The 20,584-nt window shown below is 47.7% G+C and overlaps 1 protein-coding gene across 1 annotated transcript; it reads left to right on the top strand.

The window, feature by feature from the left end:
* Window positions 1-1,258: 1,258 nt before the first annotated feature.
* Window positions 1,259-2,263, top strand: LOC123044795 (uncharacterized). The gene has a single exon (XM_044467892.1). It carries the CDS (start codon window positions 1,259-1,261, stop codon window positions 2,261-2,263), a length of 1,005 nt encoding a protein of 334 aa, XP_044323827.1.
* Window positions 2,264-20,584: the final 18,321 nt, after the last annotated feature.

Here is a 20,584-nt window from a genome sequence, read left to right on the forward strand (position 1 = left end):
CATACCTTAGTGTCGTTATCGTGTTGTGATTGTTTGTTCCTGGATCGATCGCGTACCTTGGATTAATTCTAACAGCTATTGCCTAGATGTGCTTGCACTACCGCATGGTAGATAGCTCTCGCCTCGTTCGAAACGTCAATGTCCAAGTCTCTCCAAGGCCTCTGTTGGTCCGTTCTTTGCAACCAAAGCCAACGAGCCTCAAGAGCATGATTGAGCCACGGTAAAGTTTGGAATTCCTAACCCGCCGGCCCACTTTGATGTGCAGACCTGCTCCGAGGCCTAAGGAAATTACCAAAACCATTCAAGTTGTTCCTTCGGAGCTGTATGAGGACATTCCTCTCTAACATCCTATGTATGTTCTGCTGTTGCTTGTTCTTCTGGCTCAGATCAACCTTATTCTTGTGGTAAGCCTACACATCCTTGATGCTTCAGATGTAACAATGGTTTTGGTCCATTCTTGGTTGGTACAGCCGTACCAGTGGCAATCAAGCTCTGAGCCTCTGACCCATGGCTGTAGGGGCTATTTATAGTGTTTTGGTCATGCTATGTATGTATTATTTACTATTTAGATATCATCATTTTTATGTAGATAGGATGAGGGTGTATCATCATTTTGTCACATTTTAGATATCAACAAATGTTCACGCACAGGACAAGGTGGTGTTTTGGTCATGCTATGTATGTATTATTCACTATTTAGATATCATCATGTAAACCACCCCCTGGCACCACCACCACCACCACCAACCCACCCACCCACCTTGTCCTGTGCGTGTCTTTTGGCCTACATCAAGCAGCCAGTCTACTCGGCACTCGTAGTTCTAGGACAATGCAGATAAACAAGGAAATAATGCCAGCCCTCAAGTCATTGTTTGACCGTAGGGAACAAAGCGCACTGGAGGCCCTCAAGTCATACTTTGGAGTGTAGCGTCAGTCATGTGCTCTTCCGCATCTCCAGGTCATTGGGAAGATAGATTACATGTGCTACACCGATCGACGAGTAGTAAAAACACAAGAGCAGACAATTGACAGCCATGTGCTCCGATGTAAGAGCCACCAGATCACCACCAAGAAACAAGACAAACGGAGGAGGCTTAGTCTTCATCATACCATTCACTACGTCTTTAACTAATGGAGTAGGCTTGGCTGCATTTCTTGCAGGTTTGTATACTTAATAAGGGTGTACCCGGACAGAAGTAGAGCGCAACACAACTAGCCCCATCCATACATTGAGTATCTCCTAAGAAGAGAGAGTGCAATGGAGAGTGCTGACCCGATGTTGGCCATGGCGTTGAGCACCGGAGTTGCACCTCCTAGCTCGTCAAATGCTCTGGCTGTTGCTCTTTGGGATTCCCAGCAGTTGGAGATGATGCTGTCAGGCAGCAATGATTTGCCTGCCGCAGCTGGCCGGGAAAGGAAGCGGGCGCCTATAAATCCCCTGCTGTTGGCAGCGGCGTCCTTTGGCTCCTGGACGGCACTGAATTATCTTTTCAGCAAGGAAGACCAAAAAGCAGCACCAATGATCCAGCCTACTCAGGTATTTCTTGACTTGTTAATGGGATACCCTGCAAGATGCAGCACTACAGGAAGACTGACGGTGCCTCAAGCTTCTCAAGATGTAGAAAATATGGTTGATCAGCCTGCTTCACCCATGGCTGCTCTGCTTCTCAACGGCGTCACTGCCAAGGGAGACACGGCACTACATGCGGTTGCGAGCAACGGTGACAGCAAGAATTTCTTGAGGTGTGCAACCATCATCTACAAGAGAGACCAAGACCTCCTGTTTGCAGTGAATAAAAAGGGTGAGACGCCCTTGCATTTCGCCGCCAGAGCCGGTAAATCCCAAATGATCTCTTGTCTTGTTGACCTTGCTGAAAGTTGCAAGAGGTCGCACGAGCTCCTGAGAAAGGAGAATGTGTTTCAGGAGACGGCCTTGCATGATGCTGTCCGCATTGGAAATGAGGATATTGTGGAGCGTCTATTGAAGGCTGATCCAGACTTGGCTAATTATCCTAAAGAAGGCATTTCGTCGTTGTACCTCGCAATTTCACTGGAAAGATATACTATCGCACAGACCCTACATGATAAGAGCAATGGAAATCTCTCTTATATTGGGCCAGATGGGCAAAATGCGCTACATGCTGCGATTTTTCGAGCCTCAGGTATTAATTTTACATTTTCAGAGTTCAGTACTCCAATACCAATGCAATGTAGATACACAAAGTATTTCAAGCTTAAATCCATTAGCTGCCTACCAATATAGTATACATTTTTGTTTTATGAGCACATGTTTATTATATACCTTATTATGTGAGGGATCGTACAAGACATCCTGATAATTTTGCTACAGAGGTAAGATAGAAGTGAGACTAAACCTACGAAGTTTGTTCAACATAGCCTAAGGGGTAATTTTGTCATCAACGCAATACCTTATAAAGTCATACAACAGTAAGACTAAAGCCATCGTCTAGGCAACATCTGTAGCTACTCCTATCCAGTTGATGTAGTGATGCTGATAGTCTGGGCCTAATACCAAACAGACCTTGCTGAAAAACCTAACATCTAAGACCTGAGAGCATCTCCACTCGTTCGGCCCGCCAGCGCATGGGCCGGCGCTATTTCGGGTGCCCCCCGGCGCTTTTGAGGCTCTGGAGGCGATCTAGCTTCCAGCCACGCCCCCAGGCGCCGCCCCCAAGTCGCGGCAAATTCAAACTTGGTCACTCCCGCTCCCAAAAAAACGCCACAAGTCCGGCGATCAGCGGCCCAGTTCGGCGATCACCTCGCCACAGTTCGACGATCAAATAAAAAGTTCGGCGTACAAAAAAAAAGAAAGGACGCGTTGGGCAACGCGTCAAACGGCGGGGTCGGCCTCCGACGTCGGCGGAGTCGGCGTGCGCGGACTTGGCGGCATCGGAGCGGCTTCTGTGCTGGGCGGTGTCGGCGCGACTTCTGTGCTGCTGGGCATCATGGAGGCATCATCGCTCGGGCTTGGCGGCGGCGTCGACGGCAGCTGGTTCAGGATGAGGCCGCGCTCCGCCAGGTACCTTGCCTTGAGCTGCTCGTCGTTGCTCTGGAGCATGTCCGCCCCGCCCATCAGGAAAGCCATGTCGGTGTTCCTCTTCATCGCGGCGACGTTGGTCCGGAGTAGGTCGAGCTTGACGACGCTGTTCGTCATCAACGCCGACCACCATGCCTCGGTCTTCTCGTCACGCAGGGCGGCCCGGGCCTTTGCGTCGGCGAGGCAATGCTCAATGGACTCTTGCACTCACGGGGTGGCCAAGTCGGCATGCTTCCCCTTCTTGGCCCCTTTGTTGCCTTCCGGGCGCCCGTTGCCCGCGCCCGACGTCGGCGCGTCCGGCTTGTAGGTCTCCTTGGCCTTGGCGAGGGTGCGCCGGGTATCCGCCCACTTCTCGCACTTGTCGATACGCTTGAAGACGTAGAGGTACTTGAAACCTTGGTCGATGCTGTCCTGGCGACACATGGCAAACATCCGCGGCAGCTGTGCCGAGGAACAAACAGTTGGCGGGCGCGCACACGGCGAAAAAAATGGGAGACCGGCATGCCATACCTGATCCTCCATGCTGGCACCGTTCTCCGGGCAAGCCGCGATCTCATCGACAATCACATGCCATTTGTTGCACGCCGTTTGGATGAGCCCCCAATGGTTCGCCATTGCCTTCGACCCGCGCTGCATGTAGACGCCTTTGAAGTAGGGGTCGACGAGCTTGCGCTCGTCAAACTTGGCCTTAATGCGCTCCCAATACGTGTCGATGCTCTGGTTTGTGCCGGTGATCGGGTCGAGGCAGACGACTTTTCACGCTTCGGCGAGACACTCCTGCTCCTTGGACGCCCACTTGATGCGCGGCTCATCGGTCCTGGCCGCCCCCTTCTTCTTATGTTTCCTCACCGGAGTAGGCGCCGGCTCCTCCTCCTCCTCCTCCTCCTCTATCTCCTCGCCGTAGTTGAGCTCGCCGTCCATGTCACCGTTGAGGTCCATTGTGTCGTCCTGGGCAGTGAACCCAGGGGACGCAGCAGCGGCGACCGAGATGATGTCGTCCATGTCGGCCTCGGTCGCGTCGGTGTCGCCGAGATGCGACATGGAGGCTTGTGAGAAGGGCAGCGCGCCACGGTGGAGAGGGGGCGTATGGGAGGATGCATAGGCCGGCGGTGAGTAGGTGTACGGAGGGTACTGCACGCCGGCGTAGGCGGGCGAGGGCGTGCGCTAGGCCGGGTGACCATGGGGAAAGGTGATGTTGGGGTTGAACCCGTCGTGCGCGTCACCGTCGGTGTAGCCCGGCGACGGCGTGCAGCCCCAGGGTTGCGGCGACGACGAGAAGCCAGCCGGAGAACCGGCGCTTTGCTGGCTCCAGGGGGCGTACGGGGCGTGGCCGCCGGGTGGATTCATCATCCCCGTGCGAGCCGCCTCGGCTTGTTCGGTCGAGCACTCCGCATCCGCCACCGCCGCAGCCGCGAGCGCCGCACTGTCCCGGGCCTTCTTGGCATTGGCCCTATTCCGCCGGTCGGTGATGACAGCCTCCCAGTGCTGAACTTCCGCCCTCCAGTCGGCGTTGGCCCGGGGGCTTGGACGGCGGCGCCCTCGGCTTCCTCTACTTCAGCTGGGCGACGACCACGTACTTCTTCGGCGGCATGGCGGCTGGCTGGCAGGGGAGGAGGAGGAGATTGGCGGGAGAAATGGAGAATGAGAGGGAACCCAAGGGGGGATGCGGGAGGAAACGGCGGGAAAAGGCCCTCCTCTCGCCGACAGGGCGGCCCCACGCCCCTTTTCGCTTTTGCCGGCACCCCCAGGCGGCCCCCGGGCGCTTGGGTTCGGCTCGGGTGCGCCGGCTGTTATTTTGGCCTAAACCAGCGCTAAATGAGATCCTGGGGGTGCGACTGGGCCAATTTTCGCCCGCCGGCGCTACAAAATTGCCTAGGGGGCCTGTTGGGGGCGCGGCTGGAGATGCTCTGAGGTCCCAACCAGGACGCCTGCCGGGTATGGGGCACCCACCGGTCCGGCACACTCCTCAACCAGGACGCCTGCCGGGTATGAGGCCGCCGCATCCACCTGCCACCAATCCATCTTCAGTGTTGTACTGCCGCATCTACCTTGCCCGATCTAGCTGCCGTCGACGCCACCATGATGCCAGACAACGCCACCATCATGCGCTCGTCCATCATCACACGCCCACCGGCAAGACCCCGCTGCTCCATGCTGCTGAGACCCGTTGTTGTCAACGTGCCAGATGCCACACCGCTCCTCCGACGCGAAACACCACCTGCTGCCACTGGTCCCATCCCCTCTGCCTGCAGTTCCTCAAACCGTGTGGGGCCTCCAAAAAGGGTACGACACACGCAGTGTCGCCGCCGCCCAATCTAAGGAGATTTAGGGTTTTCACCCGGGTATGGGGTCGGGGTGGAGGGCAGGGACCTCGATGGCGCCTGCAAGTAGGAGAACGGCAACCCTGGTCGTGGCCACCATCGGGATGAACGAGTCATCCAGAGTTTCGTCCGGTCCGATGTCACCTCTACCAGCCCCCGCGAACGCACCAAGGCCTACGACCGCGATCGTAAGCCACCAAGTGCAGCGGGAGAGAGCCTGCAACACGGAGGAGATCCACTGGCGACTCACCGCCCACGCGGTCAAGACGCCGTCCATCCACCCCCCCCCCCCCCTCGTGAACGTCACCATCCGAGGGCGCTTAACGGGGCCGCCGCCCCTGGTCCAGGTTCCTCCACGAAGGCCGGAGTGGCGAGATCCACCGTGAGCGACGAGATCCGGCACCGTGCAGCCGACGCCATCGCCCAAGCCCGCCGTCGACCGATCCCACCGCAGCAGGGAGCCCGCACGCTGTCGGGAGTCCCACACCCATGGATCTGGGCACCCGTGCACTGCCGCGAGTCCGCCGCCTCCGGGATCCACCACACCGTCGGGAGGGCCGCACCCCGCGGATCAGGAAGCCCGCGCCGCCGCGGATCCGGAAACGGGAGGAGAGACGCCGACCATCGGCAGCGGCGGAGGGGGAGAAGGGCGCTGAAGGGACTAGGCGGCGGCGGTGGCGGAGCCCTCCCGAGTCGCCCGCGGGGGAGGCGACGCGAGAGGGACGAGAGGGACTCTGTGTGGTATGAACGAACAAAGATGAAATGACAACCTAAGGGGTAATATGACACCAGTTGTTAATGGAACCTGGCCGAAGCTTATCTGAAAAGGAAGTGAATTTTTCAAACTCTTTTCTTGTCGATTATCTTATGGTCATCATGTTGCTTCACTTACCTTGGATAATCAAACAAAATATCACATTTTCAGGGATCACAGAGAATCTGTTGAACTGGAATAGTAGCCTTACCACTCATGGGGACAGAGATGGCAGTGCACCTCTTCACTTTTCATCTGTTTTCCGGCGTTCTGATAGATTCAGACAATTATTAGAAGCTAACCCAGCACCGGTGTATCAAGCAGACAACAATGGATCGTTCCCCATACATGTCGCTGCCTCTTTAGGTGCGAAAAATGTCCTAAACGTTATACTTGAGAAGTTTCCTAGCAGTGCCGGCTTGCGCAATGCTCAAGGACGGACGTTCTTTCATTTCGCCGTTGAGAAAAGAAGACTCAACATAGTCTCCTTTGTTTGTCAAACCCCATCTTTAAATTGGATTTTGAATATGCGAGACGATGATGGGAACACTGCACTGCATTTTGCTGTCCAGTCTGGGATGCTTAGTAGTTTCTGTTCTCTATGTGGTAATATGGAAGTGGACTTAAGTTTAGCAAACAACAACAAGCAGACTCCTCTTGATTTATCCAGAATCTTGTTTCGTCGTGGAGTAAATCACATTTGGGTAATATATTCTCGCCCTTATTAATTTTAAAGCCTTGGCCCCCAGGTGCAATAAAATAAGTAATGGCCAGACTCTCCTTATGGTACTCATATTTTTGTTTGTTTTTTTTAGAACAGTGACCGCATGGTATACGAAGCACTCTACTTGGTTGGCGCTAAACATAGTTGTGTTCGCTTCGATCAGTTTGTAGAAAAGTATAGTCCCTGGTTAAAACCAGAGGATGAGGTCAAAGAAGCAGAGAAGATGAAAGATTCTAGCCAAATGCTAGGCGTTGGTTCAGTTTTAATAGCCACCATTGCATTTGGTGCAACCTTTGCTGTTCCTGGAGGGTTCATAGCAGACGATCGTACCAACAGAGGCACACCAACACTTGCTGGGAGGTATACCTTTGATGCATTCATGATGGCGAATGCAATAGCTTTTATTTGCTCCTTGATATCTACCATGAGTCTCATGTACTCTCGAAATTCCTTGGTTAACTTGCTGACCGCCAATTCAACTTCGCAATAGCAATGTTTTTCATGTCAAGCTCGGTCACAAGCTTGTCTGTTGCTTTTGCACTGGGTGCGTATATGGTGCTAGCTCCGGTTGCTCATGCCACCGCCATTGTTATCTGTTTGCTTAGTCCTCTCGTGGTGCTATATAAAAAATTTGAATCCTCACTGAAGGTGGGTATTCTTGCAAGACCGATATGTGTTCGGATGGGACCAATTCAGGCATTAAAGTGCTTGGCATACATGATTGTTGGCCAATTGTTCGCTGAACTTTGGCCCTTCATACTTATCTTCGGTTGGGCCGCAGTTGCACAGAAGCTCCAGAACCACTAATGACTAGAAGCATCAAATATGTGATGAGCCAGAACAAAATGAAGTGGGTCCATTAACCTGTGGGACTAATCGTTCATCAGCATATGTTTGTTCAGACACATATATGTTTCGGAAGTTTTGGTGCTTGTTGTTCCCGGTTTGTAACTTCCTTTCTTCAGAGTACTTGTGCTTGTATTAAGTAGACAGTGTTTAGCATATTTTTCTTAAGACTATACAAAGAATGGACGGTTTAATTTGCACGGTGTAGTATCATATACTAACTCTGTCCGGAGTCGCTCAAACGGATGTATCTAGCACTATTTATTCCAGACGAAGGGAATATCAGTTAATAAGGCTGATTTTAAGACGTTGAATTTTTTACTCGAGTTGTTACGTCGATGTTACTAATTAGCAGTGTGTAGCTAACTATATCTCACGGCTGAGAAGTGTTGTATGCAGTTGTGAGTTCTGATTGTGAAGAAAACCACGAATAGTCGGGTTTTTCTTTTTTGAAAGAACCGGTGTACCACCGGCATTCATATATAAAGCAGGGAGAAGATGGCAAATGCGTTCATGATCAATTGATCATGGTGGGTTACAAGAGTTGGGTGTGTGCACCCTGAATGACAATATTAGTACTACCACTAGCCTGGCTCTCCTAGTGGTGTCTCGAGGCATTTCGCCCCCACTAGCTTCGAGCAGTCGGTATCTCTCCTAACAGCTGCGATCACACTGCTGATCTCGTTTGTTGTATGCCTGAAGGTGCGATTGTTGCGTTCCATCCAGATGTGCCATGTAGTCAGGAAGATCATAATCTTGAGCTTGTCTCGTAGGTTGGGTCTTGCCTGCTGAATGAGGTTGCGCACTCGTCGAGCAGAGATGGTGGTGTGATCGGTAGCTGAGGTGAGGAGTGTGAGCATTCGCCAACCCGGCCATGCTGAAATACGTTGCCAAATTTCTCTGTACATCGGACATTCCCAGAAGAGATGAACTGAGGTCTCCAAGTTTCTGTATCCATTTTCCCATCCTCTGCGTTGAAGTCTGTCATTGCACTAGAGGCGGTTTTGCAACAATAACCAGAAGAAGACTGTGATTTTTCCAGGGGCCGATATTTTCCATATCAATTGCTTGTCACCTGTCTTTGGTAGATCACTGAACTGTGCATTGTAGGCAGATTTTGCACTGTAGGTTCCGGAGCTATGCAGGCGCCAAAATATCTTGTCTTCGGTCTGGTGTTGCAGCGTCACGTTTGCTGCCCGTAGAGCTCTCCATAGGATGAGGAAGTTTTGTACAAAATCATCGTTTGAATGTTGTCTTAGGTCCCGAACCCAGGTGTCATTTGCGAGCGCTTCTGCCACACGTCTGTTGTTTCCCCTCGAGCGCTTGAACAGGTCTGGGAATAGGGTGGCGAGGCTCGGTCAGGTGAGCCATGGTGACCACCAGAAAGAGGCCAGCTGCCATTCCCAAGGGTGACCGTGGCTGCGCTGTCAAAGAGGGCTCTATCCGTTTCATCGCAGGGTAGCTCTGATTCTTTCCCTGGTCACTCTTCATTTTGCCAAGCGAGCCACAGCCATCTCAGGCGCAGAGCGCTGGAGAATTTCTGCAGGTCATGTATCCCTAGACCTTCATTTTCAGTCGGCGTACATATGCTCTTCCAAGCAACCTTGCATATGCCACCGTTGAGATCTTCCTCCTGTTTCCAAAGGAACTTTCGGCACACCTTAGCAATTTCTTTGAGCAATCGCTTGGGCGGCCGCAGCATTGAGAGGGCAAAAGCTGGAATGGCTGAGAGGAAGCGACAAGCATCTTGCCCTGTTTGACAAATTCATATCCGCAAGATAGTTGATATGAATTTTTCACAAGATAGTTGATATGAATTTTTCACGGACCGTGGATATGAATTTTTCACAAGATCCCCCGTTCACGTTTTCCGTTAACCATCTTGCCCTGTTTCTTGTCACAATATCTAACCATTTTATAGTGCTACTGCTTCTTATTGACACGTCAACTACAGCTCTCTTTTTTTTTTAATAAAGGGCGCTTTTATTATCTCAAAATATAGCATTAAACGGATACAAAGCATTAAAAGTATCATCCGCCTCTACATAATTAGGATGCACAAAGCCAAACACTAGTAACACTAGTAGTCTGACAAACAGAAAGATAAAAGAGTGACAATTCGGCAACAGTAGAGTCCATAGACCAACACCATGTCTATGTCAAAAGAGATGATGGACCGATCCGGAGATTATGCTGCCACCCATATTGGGTAAAAACCTTCGTAGCCACCTGCTTCAATAGCGTACACACCATCTTAAACAGCAGTTGGTACTCTGCTAGTTGTAGCGTACACCATGTACAAAGCGAGTGCGTATAACGGAAAATAACCTGCAAATGAGAAGCATTTTTGCAATTAAAAACAACATCATTTCTACATAGTCAAAGCGATCATAGTAAGGCATACGCTCCCACCCTTATTAGCGTTTTGTACCTATTAGAAATACTGTCCAACCAATGACCAAAAATATTGGCAACACTTGGATTGGAAAAAGAGGTGTTTAATTGTCTCTTCATGAGTACAAAAACAACACTTCTTACTTCCTGACCAGTTGCGTTGTGCGAGGTTGTCGTTTATTAGCACAACTCCCTTCAGAGATACCACATGAATATTTTAACTTTAAGTGGTACCTTCGCTTTCCAATTTTTTTTGTTATTACTCACTGGTACCTCAGAAATGCATGAATGCATGATACATAGAGTCTACTGTGAAAGACCCCAATGTAGTAAGGTTCCAGCGAAACACATTCCGACCTTGTGTCAGGTTAATCGAATCCAAAAGGGACAAGAGATTATCCATGACATAAGTCGGGTGCCAATCAAATCCCACAAGAACGAAATATTTGGTGGGGATGAGTTGAGCACTTGCACAATAGTATTATTCTTATCGCATGCAATGTTGTATAAGGTTGGGTATTATTCTCGGAGACTAGCATTGCCTAGGTAGATGTCTTCCCAAAAACGAATCTCTGACTCGTCCTTTATCACGAAAGACCCAAAGCAAAAGAGATGCTTCTTTGCCGTCATTAGGACAGACAGCTATGTGCATGATAACTTGACTCGATGAACTGGGAAAATTTCCAGACAGGCAAGAGGAATGTGCAACAACATAATAATAACAGAAGAGAGTGTACCTCTGAAAATTGCTACTACATCTGAGACCAAAGAGCCATTGATCTGTAAATTTTGACCAAACCGCACAGAATCTTTATTGCTTTTATCAGAGGCAAACTGGTCATACCATCTCCATCAGAACCTTGTCCCAAAGAACTTCTGAAAACACACACACACACACACACACAAATGTATTTATTAGCTTGCTGCAGCAGTTCTCAGTAGCTATGTGTTGTTCAGTACTCTGAAGCTCCCTGGTGGATTCATCCTTGCCCTTAAATCACAAAAACTACTGCCAAAAAGGGAAATAAAATCAAATAAAGGAATGAATCAAAGTGCTAATGTCTAACATCTCTTGTTACTAGGAGCAAACCAGGAAGAGGCACAGTATAATGATAAAGAAGATTAACCTAGACTTGAAAACAGTAAGGAAGTTGATCGGAAAAAAAAGAGAGCAAGGAACTAAATTACATAAGGTTTCAACACGGAGTATCGTGATACTTGGTAACACCCAAAAAATCACATAGTAAAGGAGGACTCGAAACTGAAGTACTGAACTGGGGAACTATATGTGCATAAATACCAATAAGTAATTTGCATGATGGTAAAAACATGCATTTTTGTATTAGAGGTAGCTTTACAAAATAAGATGAAATTCATATCATGCTTGCTGATCACATTGTCTATATACTTATTCAGAGTTCTTCTATTATTACTCGGCCTCCCCTCCCGCGACGCTCCCGCGAGCGCCGGGGGGGGGGGGGGGGGGGGGGCTAACTCCGGCCCGCGGCCCTCCTCCTTGCGCTTCCCTCCCCTCGTCGCCGCCCCGACGTGCTGGTGGGCTAAGCCTGCCAACGCGGGCGGCGGCAGGGTGTTCCTCCTTCTCCCGCCCGGGTCGACGGTCGCGGGATCCAAGATCGGGTGGCGGCGCAGCGCTTTCCTCGGGGCACGACAGCAGTAGCAGGCGGCGGAGACGCGGGCTGCGGGTGGCGGCGTGAAGGGGCTGAGGCGTGGTGGGGCGCGGTTGGCTCCGGCGGCGTTGACCCTGTTGGCGTGCGGCCAGATCTAGGCCCAGGCGGCGCGGGCGGGGAGCGACGTGGGCTGCGGGCGTCCGCCTCTGCCGTGGCCATGGCTGGTAGGGGCGGAGGCGCAGCGGCGGTGGCAGGTGGGCGGGTTGCTCGGTTTCCAGGCGTCCCGCCGGCTGGACGGCGGCGCGGTTGGACTCCCCGGTGAGCTTCCTCGGTGGTGGGCGGCGGTCCTGGTGGGCACTCCTTGCCGGTGGCTGGGGCTGTGTTGGTGGCCTTGCGCGGCTCTGCGCTGGGCGCCGAGGCGGGGCGGCACAGGGGTGTGTCCGGGGGGAGGGATTTAGCTGGAGGGATGGGCGGCGCCGACGTGCTCAGGCCCCCGTCACCGGCACAGGGGTGTGCCGGTCTGGATGCGTCCGCTCCCCCACCTCCCCCTTTCTCCGGCCGCGTGCGGGCGGCTGTAGCGCCGGCGATCTTCAAGGCGGGATACATTCTGTGGCTCGTCGGTCTGGCGTGTCCCCTTGGTCCAAAGTTGACCCTTTTGGATGATCTTGGGGGTGTTTGGATGTTGGGCGGCGGCCCTGGCGGCGGGAGGCGTGGCGTTCGTGGACGGAACCTACGTCTCGGGTGTGGGCGGGCAACCATGGCCTCGCGGGGGGCTTGGTTGCGGCTGGTTGGCAGAGCGAGGGTATGTCAGAGGGGTGCGAGCGCCGGAGTTCATCACTTGCCCAGTCCTTGTACTGGCCGATGGCGGCGGCGGCCGTGGTTGTCGTATCCTTCATGAAGGCGTCGTGGCGGTGCTCCTACCCCTCGCATGTGACTCCGGGTGAAAACTTGATCTACAGATCGGACGGTGGCGGCTATCCGTGGGCGTCCCCTTCTAGGAGGCACTGTCTTGGAGTCCCTGCTCTGTCATGATCGTATCCCCCCTCCTCGTTTCTTCGTGGAGGTCTCCGTCCTCTTCAAGCGGTTATCCTTCGTCATTTTTAGTTAGCTTGGTTGGCAGTGGCATTGGGGGACGGTGCTCGACACCTTTGTATCATGTTTTGGGTGTGTCTGTTGTGTGCGGTGGTGGTGTGCGTTGTATCCGTCTGTCCGGATGTTGTGATGATGTTGGCTTTATAATATAAAGCGAGGGGAAACCCTTTTTCGGTATATACTTATTCAGATGTGGTTATCTCATCTATAAAATTTCTGAACAAATGACTTTGAAACAATTTTGTACAGATCAAACCCATTATCAGTTTATCATAAATAGGATCCATTAACAGCACTATCTGTCTTTTCTCCCACACTGTACTATCAACCAATAGTCATATGCACAAGTTAACTAGTTCTGTTCAGTTCAGCAGCTCTATCTATTTCCATCTTCAGAATGATGCAAGATGCTTGAGCCAACCAATTTTTGTGAGCCTGCTTTTATCTTCCCTTGTTCTGCCTTTGGCTTCAGATTTGCCACCTTTCCTTTGATGAACCAAAGGTGCAGGAAGGCTGGCACTGTTTTTTTTAAAGAAAGGCATATGCATATTCAGAAAGTGAACCAAAAGTATGACAAAAATACCAAACAAAACAACATATTTGAATGTAAAACAGTGTAATTAGCTGGTAATAAAAGTGGACTAATTTTAATCTTCCTTGTTAGAGTTGTGTCGAATATTATTGTACAAATTAGGTTACAGTTGGACTTGGAGTCGTATGGTGTGTAGACAGGATATGGAGTCGTGTCCAAGTAGGACACTTGTATCCTAGGCCTCTCATATATAGAGGGGGTAGACACACGATGTAACCTATGCCAACATAATAGCACGGGTACGCGGGGGAGCCGGCGGCGTGTGCCGGTGCCCGGGCGGCCGGCGTGCGGTATTGTGACAGTGTCATGGGGAGGAGCGCCCGTAGTCATGCCCCGGGAATGTAGCCAGATCGGTGAACCTCGTTAACAAATCTCGGTGTCGTGCTTGTGTGATTGCTTGATTCTCGGTAGATCGACGGAGCGATTCGGATTTATTCTAATGTTCCTTACTGTAATTAGTCTATGCTTCTATACACATAGAAGAGTACTTTGTTCCTGTAGCTGCCAATGAAAATGGCCGAATCTGTTTATGTGGATGTCTAGCACTCACGGTCCAACATACTAATCCAATATCACACAGAACAAGCTACATTCATACTAGAACCCAAGTACTCAGAACCTAGCGTACTGGTCGAATTAACACAAAGCATAACCTAATTTCAGGCTCAAAACATAACAACCCAGTCTGCAAACCAAATTTGGTAGAAAACCAACGAAATCGGACAGGAGATATTCAAGAGTTCTATCTCACACACGAACGTAGTGCAGTCACTCACCTTGAACTAATCTGATTCAGTGGCGTGGTTGCAGCTTCTCCTCTTTCTTTAGTCCTGAAGCGTCTAAATTACCATGTCTGCCTTCGTTAGTTGCTCCGACGCTGAAACAACTGCTGCTAGCTCCGCCATAACACCACCGCCCATTTGTGGCTCTATTTTTTCGAGATGTTGTTCTTGTGTACAAATGTTGACGAACACAACACAGTCGCTCACTAATTTAAACATGTAAAAATAACAAAAAATACACATTATTTTCTATGTGTTTTAATTTTACTGTTTAATCCTGAAAGCTTTTGCTTCCGGGATCCAAAACGCCCGCCTCCTCCTCCCCCAAAACACACACACTCCTTCTCCTATACATGCCTTTTGGCCTACATAAGCAGCCCAGGCTACTCTTCAAAGTTTGACACTCATAGTTCCAGGAGAATGAAGATAAAAAAGGAAATAATCGCAGCCCTCGAGACATTGTTTGACCCTAGAGAAGAAAGCGCATTAGAGGCCCTCAAGTCATACTTTGGAGCGTAGCGTCACTCACGTGCTCTTCCTCATCTACAGGTCATTGGGAAGATAGATTACATGTGCTTCATCGCTCGACAGCCATGTGCTCCGATTTAAGAGCCACCAGCTCACCACCAAGAAACAACAAACAAGACAAACGGAGGAGGCTTAGTCTTCAGCATACCATTCACTACGTCTTTAACTAAAGAAGCAGGTTTGTCTGCATTTTTTGCAGTTTTGTTGTATACTTGAGGTGTACCCCGATAGGATTAGAGCACACAACTAGCCCCATCCATAGGTGTACCCCGATACTTGTTTGTGACTGGACTCTGAAATATGGGCCATATGGCCTCCTGGATTGCCTTCCGTTGAGCGTACTAAACTGGTGACAGTGACACTGCCATCTTGGTGAACATGTCATGATTCAGATTATCATAAAGTTCAAAAATCCAGTTCTTTGCACTTGGGTCTTTTTTTTTGTCAGCTTTGATGCTAGATAGTCATCAGATAGTGCCCAAATGCATCTCGACATCGTGCACAATAGAAGGGCATGCCGCCATGAGTCCTCACATCCACACAACGCACATGCGTTTTGAACTGACATGTTTCTCTTCTATAAACATCCGTTGTTGGGAGTGAGTGTTGGGCTAATCTCCACATAAAAACATGTATGTATGTATGCACCCCCCTAGTAACGCTATATACAAAATATAGTAAAACGATGTATAAAATGTAGTAATCCAGAATTGTTTTCTTACTACCCAAGTTTGTAATTTAGTACATTCTTACGAGAATTACTATATTTTGCATAGTGTGTTACTATATTTTGCATAGTGTGTTACAAAATCTAGTAAAACGATGTATAAAATTTAGTAATCTAGATTTTTTTTACTACCCAAGTTTGTAATTTAGTACATTCTTACGAAAATTACTATATTTTGCATAGTGTGTTACTATATTTTGTATGTACCGTTACTGGGGTGCAGAATAAGCCATTCTACACTCATACTTAGTTAGACACACACACTATCAATCACATACGCTGCAGCATAAGTTATTCTTCACCCGAAGTAATCTTACAATATTTTAATAAATAAATTACATTTGAAATACAAATAGTTCCATTTATATTGATTCCACCTAAATTTTGGCATAAGAAAAAATATAGGTCCTAAGACTAGAAAAAATATTATTTTATGTATATTTTACACTATGTTTTTACGTTTGTAATTTTACATGGCATAAAATATTTTTATGGCGATTATATCTTTTTTATGTTCTCTTTTTACCTCTGAAATAAGAAAAAAATTACGGAGCATAAAATTACCGTCCATTGATGTTAAAATAGAGGAGGTGAAGAATAACTATTACTCACCCACAGTAACGAATAGTCAGTATACTATTCATCACACAGGATGCGGTATATATATTCACAAACACACACACGCACACCCCTTGTCCTATACATATCTTTTGGCCTACATCAAGCACCCCAGTCTACTCTTCAATTTTTGGGACTCGTAGTTCCACGACAATGAAGATAAACAAGGAAACAATCCCCGCTTTCAAGTCATTGTTTGACCGCAGTAAAGAAAGTGCACTGGATGCCCTCAACTCACACTTTTAGAGAAAAAAATTCTATGAGACCAGGTCTCATATAAATCAGGTGAGACCCGCCCTGATGAATGACATGTGGCATTCACAAATCACAAAGCATCTAATCTCTCCCCCCTGATTTCAGGTGGGGGTGGAGTGGATGCTTTGTGATTTGTGGATGCCACGTGTCATTCATCAGGATGGGTCTCACCTGCTAATCCGTGAGACCTGGTCTCATATAATTTTTTTCCAGACCAGGTCTCACGGATTAGCAGGTGAGACCCATTCTGATGAATGACACGTGGCATCCACAAATCACAAAGCATCCACTCCACCCCCACCTGAAATCAGGGGGGAGAGATTAGATACTTTGTGATTTGTGAATGTCACATGTCATTCATCAGGGCGGGTCTCACCTGATTTATATGAGACCTGGTCTCATAAAAAAAAATTCCCACTTTTAGAGCGTAGCATCAGTCATGTGCTCTTCGGCATCTCCATGTCATTGGAAAGATAGATTGTGTCCACTTCATCGATCAACGATCGACGAGTACTAAAAACACAAAGAGCAGACAATTGATAGCTATGTGCTTCGATTTAAGAGCCACCAGCTCACCACCAAGAAACAAGACAAACGGAGGAGACTTTAGTCAGCAAGCATACCGTTCACTATGTCTTTAACTAATGGAGGAGGCTTGGCTGCATTTCTTACAGGTTTTGTATACTTAAGGGTGTACCTGAATAGTAGTAGAGCACACAACTAGCTCCAGCCATACCTTGAGTAGTTCCTACGCAGAGAGTGCAATGGAGAGGGCTGACCCGATGTTGGCGATGGCGTCGAGCACAGGCGTCGTAGCTAATAGCTCGTCAAATGCTCTGGCTGTTGGTCTTTGGGATGCCCAGCAGTTGGGGGTGATGTCTTCCAGCAATGTTTCCCCTGCTGCCATTGGCGGGGACACAAAGCCGGCGACCATAAATCCCCTGCTGCTGGCATCGGCGAGTGTTGGCTCCTGGACGGCACTGAATTATCTTCTCAGCAAGGAAGACAAACAAGCACCACCAATGGTCCAGCCTACTCAGGTATTTCTTGACTTGCTCGTGGGATATCCTACCAGCAATAGCACCAAGGGAAGATTGACGGTGCAACAAGCTTCTGAAGATGTAGAAAATGTGGTTGATCAGCCTGCTTCACCCACAGCTGGTCTACTTCTCAATGGCGTCACTGCCGAGGGGGACACCGCACTGCATGTGGTTGCCAGCCATGGGGACGGCAAGGAATTCTTGAAGTGTGCAATCATCATCTTTAAAAGGGACCAAGACCTCCTGTTTTCAGTGAATAATAAGGGTGACACGCCCTTGCACTGTGCCGCCAGAGCCGGTAAGCTCCAAATGCTCTCTATTCTTGTTGAACTTGCTGAAAGTTGCAACAGGTTCCACGAGTTCTTGAGAAAGGAGAATGTGCTTAAGGAGACAGCCTTGCATGATGCTGTCCGTATTGGAAATCAGGATATTGTGGAAGGTCTGTTGAAGGCTGATCCTGACTTGGCCAATTATCCTAAAGAAGGCACTTCCCCATTGTACCTAGCAATTTCACTTCAAAGATATAGTATCGCACGGACCCTACATGACAAGAGCAATGGAAATCTCTGTATGGACCCCATGGCCAAAATGCGCTACATGCTGCGACTTTTCGAACCATAGGTATTAATTAATTTTATTTTGGAAGTTAGGTATTTCAAATTACCAATTGATTTTATATGCATAAATTATTTCAAACTTCGCATATCTTTTTGTTGTATGCGCGTATGTTTAATAGATGATGGGAGGGATCATTCAAGACTTCCTGACACTTTTGCTATTAAGGTAGAATATAAGCAAGATCAAAACGGTCCAGTTGGTTCCGGTAGTCTATGGGGAAATATGACCATATACCCCGATTAAGTTATATGTTCACATTTTTATTAAGCACTCCTCCTACCCAAAAAGTGAATGTCTTGATGTTCCGTGTTAATGGAACTAGATGATACCCCGCACGTTGTTCGATAATGTCGTGAAAAGAAGTGCATAATTAGGTGTTGTGTAAACAATGATAAACTAATGAAAATAAAATGTAAGAGTATTCTTGAATTACACTTTAAAACATTTAAAAATTATGAAGCTTAAACCAAAATGATGTATACATGAGAAAAAATAGATTAAATTAAAATAGGGTCATTTCTAAAGAAAAATGTGAAGGATCAACTATATGTGTATGCTCCAAGCGCCAAACACATATTACGTGTCCATAGAGCACAAAACTTAATGTAGAAAATCAATGATGACTTGCATGCATGGACAGGTGAAAAAATTGCAACTTATAACTTATGCATGACTTGCTGAAGTGACATGGTTACATATCTAGAAAAAAAATAGGTAGTGGGTTGTAGTGTATCTGTGATTTAAAATCCAATTAAAATGCACTAGTGCATGTTGCATGGTAGAGGATTCATGCTTACATCGGGCGGATGCTAGTGGATTAGCTAGTAAGGTTGAGATAATTAGAAGTAGTGGGGATCACAATAATCTGACAGCTTATGATTATGCTAATGTGGATAAGCTAGTAAGGTTGAGATAATTATATCTAAGAGTGGGGATCACAAAAATTAGATTAAATTAGAAGTGTATAAGCTAGATTAAACTATAATGGATAATCTGACATCTTCAATAATTATGATAATGTGGAAGCATGAATGTTGAGATAATTAGAAGTAGTGGGGATCACAATAATCTGACAGCTTATGATTATGCTAATGTGGATAAGCTAGTAAGGTTGAGATAATTATATCTAAGAGTGGGGATCACAAAAATTAGATTAAATTAGAAGTGTATAAGCTAGATTAAACTATAATGGATAATCTGACATCTTCAATAATTATGATAATGTGGAAGCATGAATGTTGAGATAATTAGAAGTAGTGGGGATCACACTCTTAGATATATAGTATATGGTCATTACTAGTAAGATTATCTGGAAAAATTGAATTTGTCAAACTCTTTTGTTGTTGATAATCTCCTGGCTGTCATGTTGTCTCACTTACCTTGGACTAATAGACAAAATGTCATATTTTCAGGGATCACAGAACATATTTTGAACTGGAATAATAGCCTAACCACTCATGGGGACAGAGATGGGAATACACCTCTTCGCTTTGCTTCAGTTTTCGAGCATCCTGATGGAGTCAGACTATTCAGACAATTATTAGAAGCTAATCCGTCACCAGTATATCAAGCAAACAACAGCGGATCATTCCCCATACATGTGGCTGCCACCATGGGTGCGAAAGATGTCCTAAACATTATACTTGAGAAGTTTCCCAGTAGTGCTGGCTTGCGCACTGCTCAAGGACGGACATTCCTTCATGTCGCCATTGAGAAAAAAAGACTGAACATAGTCTCCTTTGCTTGCCAAACTCCATCAATAAATTGGATTTTGAATATGCAAGACAGTGATGGGAACAGTGCACTGCATTTTGCAGTCAAGTATGCAATGTTTCATAATTTTTGTTCTCTATGTGGTAATATGGAAGTGGACTTAAGTTTAGCAAACAACAATAAGCAGACCCCTATTGATTTATCCAGAAGCTTGTTTCCTCGTGGACTGAATCATGTTTGGGTAAAATATTTTCGCCCTTATTTACAATGCTTTGCCCTTTTAAGTGAAACAAAATATCATGTCTAGTATCTCCATACGGTACTCATATTTCTGTTTGCTCTTTCAGAATAGTGACAAGATGATATATGTGGCACTCAACTTGGTTGGTGCTAAAAATAGTTCCGTTCTCTTGGATCATATTGTAGAAAGGGACAGTTTTCGAGTAAAACCAGAGGATGAGGTCAAAGAAGCACAGAAGATGAAAGAGGCAAGCCAAATGCTAGGCATTGGTTCAGTTTTAATAGCAACTGTGTCATTCGGTGCAACTTTTGCTGTCCCGGGAGGTTTCATAGCAGATGATCATACAAATCGAGGCACACCAACACTTGCTGGAAGGTATACGTTTGATGCATTCATGATGGCAAACGCATTAGCTTTTCTTTGCTCCTCAATAGCTACTATTGCTCTCATGTTCACTGGATCTCCTTTGGTTAACTTGGTGACTCGCCAAATAAACTATTGCGCATCTATTTTCTTCATGTCGAGTTCGCTCACATGCTTGGCTACTGCTTTTGCACTGGGTGTGTGTATGGTGCTGGCTCCGGTTGCTAATGCTACTGGCATTGCGATCTGTGTACTCAGACCTCTCGTGATGCTATATAGAAATTGTGAAT

Source organism: Triticum aestivum, chromosome 1A (assembly GCF_018294505.1).
Source record: "Triticum aestivum cultivar Chinese Spring chromosome 1A, IWGSC CS RefSeq v2.1, whole genome shotgun sequence".
NCBI classification, from domain to species: domain Eukaryota; kingdom Viridiplantae; phylum Streptophyta; class Magnoliopsida; order Poales; family Poaceae; genus Triticum; species Triticum aestivum.

Bases quoted from the DNA above. Each gene is read 5' to 3' on its own strand.
- LOC123044795 (XM_044467892.1), top strand. From the start codon at position 1,259: ATGGAGAGTGCTGACCCGATGTTGGCCATGGCGTTGAGCACCGGAGTT.